General features: G+C 45.0%; 1 protein-coding gene and 1 non-coding gene across 4 annotated transcripts; one reads left to right on the top strand and one right to left on the bottom strand.

Annotated features, from left to right (window-relative positions):
* Nucleotides 1-381: 381 nt before the first annotated feature.
* Nucleotides 382-465, bottom strand: Trnal-cag. The gene has a single exon. It is a non-coding gene; the product is annotated as a tRNA-Leu (tRNA).
* Nucleotides 466-624: 159 nt separating this feature from the next.
* Nucleotides 625-8,899, top strand: LOC106750645 (hexokinase type 2). Of its 3 annotated transcripts, none has more exons than XM_014631131.1 (6): nt 625-1,013; nt 6,495-6,657; nt 6,725-7,080; nt 7,141-7,595; nt 7,653-7,923; nt 7,992-8,899. In XM_014631131.1, exons 1-6 carry the CDS (start codon nt 963-965, stop codon nt 8,067-8,069), a joined length of 1,374 nt encoding a protein of 457 aa, XP_014486617.1. In that variant the 5' UTR covers nt 625-962; the 3' UTR covers nt 8,070-8,899. The 3 variants fall into 3 exon arrangements, with proteins under 3 accessions (XP_014486617.1, XP_014486619.1, XP_014486620.1); XM_014631133.1 differs by lacking the exon at nt 625-1,013 and adding an exon at nt 4,752-4,968 and having other exon boundaries at nt 7,992-8,083; XM_014631134.1 differs by lacking the exon at nt 625-1,013 and adding an exon at nt 5,007-5,911 and having other exon boundaries at nt 7,992-8,083.
* The last annotated feature ends 163 nt before the right edge of the window (nt 8,900-9,062 follow it).

The following is a 9,062-nucleotide window of genomic DNA, read 5'->3' as shown; positions in this document are numbered from 1 at the left end:
TTCCACTTACAGGTAGCATATATCCCTTGTTCCCTCTATTCTTATATCTCTATGCATACTGCAGAGTTGTTCAAAATTATCGCATTTATCCAGCCTTGAATTCTTGACGAATAAACGAGCTATTTTTTCTCTTCTATGTGTGGTTACCGATGGACGTTTGCGGGAGAACTTGTTTTCGAAAACAAGTTTTACGCGACGCATGTCAATCGAGAAAAGGACGAAAAGACCGTATTGAAAAGCAGGTGTAAAAAAAATTAATGTTTCTCTCTCAACTAATCCTCGCGCGAGCATTTCTTTTACACGATAAATATAATTTTTTCTCATCACACAAAAACTCGAAATTGTCCGTTTTCTGTCGAATTTATGAAGAAAAGAAAACGTTGTCAGAAGTGGGATTCGAACCCACGCCCACAGAAGTGGACTGCGACCTGAACGCAGCGCCTTAGACCGCTCGGCCATCCTGACGATGTGTTGCCATCTGCTTGTTGACTCTCAAGAACTTGCCTCTATATACACGATTGCACACACTTTTGAAGCTAGTTACCTCATCTATCGTGACTATGTACTGCCACGTTTGCCTCTGGCTGCGAAACTGTTGCGAAATTTTCGGTTGGTCCTTGAATCGTTCTTAAACCTTCGTTCTTGTCTACTCTCTTGAGTTTGGAAATTTATGAATGACACGATAAAAATAGAGAATGTGCGCGACGACAAGTAGTAAAGCAAAGTAATTGTCAAAGGAAATGAAATGCGCGCGCAAACGACCTCTTCTGTTCGCCTAAAATACTCCACGCGCCGTGCACCTACTGTAACGAAAGAGACGTGTGTATACATTCAAACTCAGTTGTATTTGTGTCGGCGCACGAGTGATGTAAGCTCGTGATTTCGAGAGAGTCGTGAACTTGCCCGTCGCTGAAAGACACCCGATCGATCTCTCTCGCTCGTTATTTTCTTTCCTGTGGACCATGATCGAGGTGGCCTACGTCGACGAAAAGTGGGAGCACATTGACCGCTCGGTGAGTCGATTTTTCGCCCCTCCCTCTGCGACGAAATTTTGCGAGCCGTTGAGGCCGTTTGAGAAAGTTTCTCAGTTTTACTATAAAACAGTATATGAGGAAGATCGAGGCCGCTCTTGTTGTTAACACGGACGGCAACATCGTTGCAAAAATGCATTTGCCTTCTTATTTACATGTATTACTATATAGGAAAGCAACGAGGCAAACTATCGTAAATAGATCGTTGTGCACGCGAAAATATGAGATCGCACATAATAGAGAGATTGAATCGAATCTCACTTTTCTTAGGCTATTAAAATATTTAAAGCATACATCTATGAGGGTGACGCAGGCAATTAAAGTCAATGCGAAAAGGTCCTTTTACTACATTCTGCAAACAACCACGCAAAATTTCGTGAAAATACATATGTAGTGGATTCCTGAATTGATAAAAATTTGCGTGTTATTTGCAAAATGGACTTTTTTGAGTTCAGAGAATGAGTCCTCGAAATTTTGCTTGGTTCTTTGAAACATGCTAGAGAATTGTTTATTCACATTAACCTAAACAACAACCAGACTCCTTTATTTCTGTGCGTAAAAATAGATCTCAAGAATTATGTGGGGAATATCTGTTTGGTTGAATATATGTAAGTAATCACATGTATGCGACTACACGCATTCGACCGATCGGGAGCGATTTCTGTACACACGTTCTGATATATTTCGGCCGAATTAGAAATCTGGTTGGATGTCTCGGCAATAACCGAATGATTCATCGGAATTACCGAGTATATTGTAGAAGAAAACTGTGTAATTCGCTCCTTACGTCATTCGCGTGACGAAATAATACACGCGGTTCAATTCCGACAGGATCCTATCTGTTTGCCTCTAAGACAGCGATAACCGCAAACACGATTTCCGGAAAGGAGATCGGCTCTCGAGGGCGGTCGTATTATCTAATCTCTGAGAAGAAAAATTACCGTTTATAATCGGGAGATATTTATTTAGTACTCAATCTTTGATCAATTTCAACCTACCAGCGAGATTATTCTTCCACCGCGTATGGTACTTTTACACTGAAACAAATTGTAAATGACTATTTTGAAGTGAATATAAATAATGTAATTATCGTCGCGCATGTATAAATTTTCAAGTACTTTCAGCGCAGCTGAATCATCAATGTCGAGATTATTTTAATCGTTCCAAGATCAATCGTCTCCTTTCCTCTCGTTTCTAAAGCGCCTTATCAACAGCAACTATAAAGATAACGACAGGTTAGAACAAACAAACCATTTTATTAGTGCCCACGCAGTTAAACCGCTTGTTTTTGTGCTGGACCGATTGCTGCGTTCTGATTGGTGCGTCTTCGAAAATGGATCAGATCACATGGTATTTCTAACAATCCAGCAGGGAAACAAGTGGGCTTTAGTTTCATTAATACGAGTTTAAAGAACGGGTATGAAATTAATACGCTTCGCTTTTTTCGGAAGTATCGTTGTATCTCAATTTAAAAACATCAGAGAATTTCGAGGCAAGATTTAGAATTTGGATATTCCCCTTAGTCCCGATCTGCAAGAAAAGGATTTGAAATCTTACGAAATTCACCAATCACAGTCGATTATTTTTTCTCACATTCGATTGGTCAATTTCTTGAAACACTGTGCCGAATCATCGGGTCGCAATCTCTCCTCGATTCTTTGACAAATTCAGCGCGTTTCCAATAACGATTTGAAATCGTTGAAAAGTGTAAATACGGAGACTTTGCCCCATATCGACACTTTTCGGGAGCGATTTCTCAGGTGGCGCTCCGACCTATATGTCGGTGAAAATTATTCCGCAAGAATTTCGATGCGCCATAATATCGGACAGTTTACTCGGGCGAGGACGGCCGAGGATCCAATATCAGTTTCGCGAAGAGAGAAAGGCAAAGAATAGAGAATACACACCGCCTGAATAGTAGTGAGCGAGGGCCAAGGTCGCGACGGGATGAAAACGAAGAATAGTTGTTGTTTAGTCTCGTGGTTTAACAAGATATGCTGCAGCAAGGAAAAAGCGCGGAAGCACGAAGATACTCGTTCGACAGCCGAGGTAAGACTTTTGCGCAAGGGGTGTATCGAGAAAGGGGTGTTATTATTGACTGCGAGAGATCTGTAGAGAGTTTCAGACCAATATCTTTTCGAACAGAGTAGTTTCTCACTTGCTCGGATCTTTACGAGGTCTTCAGTCCAAAGTTATTAATTCCGATGGAGAGAAGTATCGATGCGTGTTGGCAACGATCGATCGAATCGCTCGAGATCGACGATCGACCGAGAGATGTCTTTTATGACTCGAGATTATTTCGCAAACGAATTAATCTGACACGGGGTTAACTCAGACGCATTGCTGTCCCCCCGCATTGCGCAACGCGATGAGAAATTTGTCAAAGAGAATATTTACTTCTCGCGAGTAGCATGGAGTACGTTCCCGGGGCAAATCTGGTAACTTTCACACAATCATCCATCTGTCGCGCTGAGAAAATTATATATGAAAGAAAGAAAACGACCGATCGTGACTAATGTTCCGTTTCAGCCGGTCACGGTGCTCGTTCGCAGACCTTGCTGCAACGAAGCGGAGATGTGCACTCCGAAAGTCTCTGAACAGGCAACCCTTTTCACTGCGTTTCAAGTTAGATTAGATTAGAACGATAGAATGTTTATCGGAGAAAAGTAAAATGGTCGATTCCTTATCGATTATTTTAATATCAATTATTCGCGTAGCTGAAACGAAGACAGGTTTGACCTTGGCCATTAGCCGCGCCGTAACCTCATTGGCAGCGTTATATTGCTATGCGCGCGTTTCTTCTTTTTACATCGTCCGGGTGTTGCATAATGTCCGTCCGCTGAATCCTACGTTTACCTCACACGATTGCGCAACGTTCGGCTTTTTATTATTTGCGCGGAAATTTTTCCAGATTCAAGTTCCACTCGTCGAATACAATTGTCTCTCATTGACGATCCGCCAAATCTCTCTGAGAATCTGTGACGCGAACTTTGCATTACAGGAGGGAAAAAGTACTCTTAACACCGCCGAGTGACTTGGACTTTGCACTCGATGAGCTGTCTCTGAATGAAGCCGCGATCGATAAGATAGCGAAAGTCCGTTCAATTGATGCAATTTCGTTTCCGCGCATTTATCCGGTTGTAGTAACACATACTCCGAAGAATGATGAACGACGGTGTTGCACGCGGGGGGAAGGTGCTGAAAAACTCGACCGTATGCAACGGGGAAGAAGATTATCCTCTCGATGCGTTTTTTTTTTGGATCGCTCGGTTCGTCATCGCAATCAAATAGTGGCAAAGTACGGGACTTTTAAAGCGTGACGCAACATACCGACGGGTTGAATGAGAGAGCGAAAGTCGGGCCGCGATTGGTCGCGAGTCCGAGGGCTCGCCCGGTCGATCCTCTCCGCGCCGATGACGTCACGACTAGCAAGTATCGATCAAAGGGACGGAACGCTTTCTGGGAAACTGATGAATTCTCGGGAAAAGAGGAAACAAAATTATCTAACAGCATTCACTTGCCAACGAAGGTTGTAAATGCAAAGGAATCTGTCGAGAATCAAGATTGACACAGACGTGCGTGGAATATAAGACGAGGGATTTCCCGAAGAGTGTGAAATGGGGGAGAGAAGAAACGGGTCCATCACTGATTGCCTCCTCCATGGCCTCCTTTCGCCCCACTCGTTCCTTCCAGCAGAACCGCCGGGGAACGTCGGCGCCGACGTGTCCAGCCAGTCGCGATACGAAGCTCGCGTAGTTGTCGACGAACGTGTGTAACGTTTTTTTTCCTCCCGACAAAGTCGCGCGCCATCGATCCGCTATTTATCCACCGGTCGCTCCAAACGGCAATCACGAAGCTACTCGAGGGTTCCGGTTACGACGAGGGGTGGGCCATGAAAACATCCACACTGTCGTCTAGTGACTTGATCAAACAGGAGGTGAGCGGAAGAGAACGTGTATTCCTGCCGAATGTGTCGCGACGCGATGTATATTTCATTTGGATGAGGTTAGGTCGCCGGACATGCAATCGGAGGAACGTATTTTTACAATTGTTTCAAAAATTTACAGCCGATCTGGTGGATTCGAGAGGTTAGACAAGATTGGGAGCAAGAAAGGGAATGTTTAGGAAACGTTGGACTCGCGATCAACTGTTCGGGTTTGCTTCTGAAATGTCGAAAGGATAAAATGTTACGTGCGCGCGCGCACGTATGTCGCTTCTTACGGGATGTCAAGGTCATCGTGATTTTGCTCACTGAAACCACGTGTTTCTTCTCGCATATCAATTAATCCCTCTCGAGATACTTTTCGCAACAAGTATCGACAAGCGTTTTTAAACGTCGGAGGAACAAAGTGAGATGAATATTAAAGAGAATTAATCTTTTTTAAACGATGCGTCAGGAATGCGATAACGAAACGACCGTATTGACTGAGAACCGTTGCGTGGCTGATAAGAGAACAAGACAGGTGATAACCTTAATAGCGATCCGCACATATATATTTGTGGTTTTAATTTAAATAAAAAGCTGAGGATGTGTATACCATTCGAACGGCGATATAATTAAATGTTATAAACATTGAATAAGTAAGGGTGTGTGCGGCTCAACGTGAGATAATTTGTTCGCGAAAATAATTTCTCTTCGCGCGACCGTCTGANCCCCCCCCCCCCCCGACTGCTGCCATTCATTCGGCCGGGTGTGTCGACGAGAAATATGACGATGGATCTCGCTAGAGTCGTATATTGCACGCGAGTAGTTGCATCGTTACGTAACCGACCAGTTTGAAAAATATCGCGGACTATTGTACTGCGAGAGAACACGACGCTTCGATATATTCCCCGATAGGGGAAAACATTTATGACGAAATCTTGAATGAAATTTGTGGGTGAGTATTCGATTAGATAGAAATATTGATCTATCGTTCTACTGATTTGTGCGCATTTCTAATTATTATTTCGACGAAACAGATCATAGCAGCGAATCATCGCGGCGGGTTCATTTGCGGAATTAAATTTGAAAAGAAATAACTAAGAAGAATATTCCGACTATGTCGCGCTATTTAAAACAGAAATATAATTTTGAACGAATGAAGTACGATAAGAATACACACGATTATTCTGAAAAATTAGAATTTAGAAGTAATGTCATAATCAAAAGATAGATAAAGTTTACTCGCACATGCTGTTCGGTCGAGAACATTTAGTCAATTCAACAAATAGTATTTAAAATATTCTGTCCGCAAAATATTACTGAAAATGTGATCGCTGTGAGAAATGTCGTACAATGTGAAAGAAATATATATTGAATTGATTTTGGGGGGATATAATTTTTATTCAGACACAACCGTTGCGACGAAATCATTGGATTACTTTGTTGCGCTTTTGAACTCGTTGAAAACTAGAAACTGTGAAACACGAATGATTCCGCCCGATCGAAAGTTATTAACGTCGAAACATTTGTACACGCAGATACGAGATGCCTGCAAGGACCTCGTGCTGTCCGACGAGCAACTCGAATTGGTGATGCAAAAGTTCACCGACGAGATCAACCGAGGCCTGTCCAGAGAGACTCACTCAGATGCGATCGTCAAGTGTTTCACCACGTACGTGCAGGATCTGCCGGACGGCACCGGTAAGCGAAAGAAATGAACGCCACTTTAACGCCATGTATGTAAACACGTATGTACACACCGATGTAGAGAAGGGCAACTTCTTGGCACTGGACCTCGGTGGCACGAATTTCCGGGTGCTGTTGATCACGTTGGACGGTCAGAACTTTGACATGAAGAGCAAGATTTACGCGATACCTCAGAGCCTGATGCTGGGCACGGGGATTCAGCTGTTCGATCACATCGCCCAGTGCCTAGCGTTGTTCGTGAATGATCTGAATCTGCAGAACGAGGTGTTGCCGCTGGGCTTCACTTTCAGCTTTCCCCTCGCCCAGCACGGGCTGACGAGAGGCAATCTGGTGAGGTGGACCAAGGGCTTCAACTGCAGCGGCGTGATCGGCGAGAACGTGGTCGCGCTTCTCGAAGAAGCGATCGACCGAAGAAACGTGAGTAAAGCCAAGCCGTACTTTCTCTGATCCGGCCGTAACTGTATTATGCCCGCCCAGGACGTCAAGATCGACGTGTGCGCGATCCTGAATGACACCACCGGCACTCTGATGTCGTGTGCCTGGAAGAATCGAAACTGTCGGATCGGCCTGATCGTAGGTACCGGGAGTAACGCCTGCTACGTCGAGAAAACGAAGAACGTGGAATGCGCGATCCCGGGCAATTACGCCGCGCACAAGCCGGACATGCTGATCAACACGGAATGGGGTGCTTTCGGCGAGGGCGGTGCGCTGGATTTCGTGACGACCGAGTTTGACCGTGCCATCGACGAAAACTCCATCAATCCCACGAAGCAGCTGTTTGAGAAGATGATTTCGGGCATGTACATGGGTGAACTGACGAGACTGGTCCTCGAGAAGCTGGTCAACGCCGGTCTCCTCTTCGGCGGCAAATGTCCCAGTGACCTCAGAAAACGTGGCAAGTTCTTCACGAAATACGTCTCCGAAATCGAGAAGTGAGTATCGACGAGCGAGACTCATTGGGCGAGAAATGTGTGGGTCGCGAATTTCAGTGATCCCAAGGGCAAGTATACGAATTGCCGCGATGTCCTGGCCGAATTGGGACTGCGGAACGTGAGTGACCGAGACTGCGAGAACGTGAGGTACGTGTGCTCGGTGGTGTCGAGACGGGCGGCGCACTTGGTCAGCGCGGGAATCGCGGCGCTCCTCAATAAGATGGCCGAGAATGACGTTACGGTGGGCATCGACGGCTCGGTCTATCGCTACCACCCGCATTTTCACGATCTCATGATGGCCAAGATCGGCGAGCTCCAAAAGTACAAGGTGAGAACGGGCAGTGTGGGAATAACAACGCGACTTTCGCTCTTACGCTTCTTCTTTTCGTTCGACAGTTCGACCTGATGCTCTCGGAGGACGGCAGCGGCCGTGGTGCGGCACTCGTCGCCGCGGTGGCGTCGCAGAACCGGTGAAGGCGATCAAGCAACGGAAAACAAACGGCGCCAGTGAACTCTGTCTCGCGTTTTCCGACCAATTTCCACCTGTGACACGCGTGTAAACTTTCTTCTCTCTTTCCTACACAGGCTTTCTTACATTTTATACGAAAGATTATTTTATTATGACGGCTGACGACGAGGCTCGCCTTAAGCTCGATAATATTTATCGGGACGGAGTTCACTGGAGAGAACCGATTTGCGCGCGAGTGAGCGATCGAGTGAAACGAACGAGTCGAGTGAGAAGAGCGACGAGAGAAATTACGAGTCCTCTGTTCGTTTCAGCTAAATATTTTCCCCTCACTTGTTTGTCCTATTCCCGACTTGATCCCCTCTTCCATTCTTGATCTAAAAGCGCGAATGACTGATGATGNTGAAAAAAAAAAAAAGGGGGGGGGGGGGGGAAGAGAGATCTAGGAACGAGAGCTTCTGTATGTGTTCTATAAAACAGATATTAAAAAGCATACGCAGGGGATTCTATGTAACTGTATTTTCTACGATCAATAAAAAAATACAATCAATCCCTCTCGAGCGATGCTTGGAATGATTTCAATCAGTAAGACAGTTACGTGGGACACTCTGCGTATGCATTTCGTTTCAAAAGTGACCATCCGACAAAAATGGGAAAAAAATGTGGTTCTTTTTACCGACGATTTTACTCGATGCCAAACTAGGGCGGCGCCTTTGCTATTTTGTTTCATGGCCCGAAAGTAAAACGAATGCTAAGACTGCCGCGACGAATATTTCCTGTATATAGAGCACAAAGAAGAGTTAGTGAATATATACACTTAGTGAATGTTCCTATGAGAGAAGGTAGACATCCTTTCTGAACACGATAACCGTGGATTTCGCCCATCTACTTATCTCATAGTATTATCTACGTCAGTCTCGTGCAAAGAGGACACGGAAGAAATTTGGCCGTGTGAATTGACATGTAGAATCATTAGCTAGAAAGACGACCGGATATCGCGC

This window comes from Dinoponera quadriceps, unplaced genomic scaffold (genome assembly GCF_001313825.1).
Source record: "Dinoponera quadriceps isolate SergipeBrazil2010 unplaced genomic scaffold, ASM131382v1 scaffold5685, whole genome shotgun sequence".
NCBI lineage: Eukaryota > Metazoa > Arthropoda > Insecta > Hymenoptera > Formicidae > Dinoponera > Dinoponera quadriceps.
The sequence above is the reverse complement of the archived record's forward strand: the minus strand, read 5'-3'. Positions and strand labels throughout refer to the sequence as shown.

Bases quoted from the DNA above. Each gene is read 5' to 3' on its own strand.
- LOC106750645 (XM_014631131.1), top strand. From the start codon at position 963: ATGATCGAGGTGGCCTACGTCGACGAAAAGTGGGAGCACATTGACCGC. The intron at 1,014-6,494 runs GTGAGTCGATTT...TTGTACACGCAG, and splicing joins GGGAGCACATTGACCGCTCG to ATACGAGATGCCTGCAAGGA. The intron at 7,924-7,991 runs GTGAGAACGGGC...TTCGTTCGACAG, and splicing joins GCGAGCTCCAAAAGTACAAG to TTCGACCTGATGCTCTCGGA.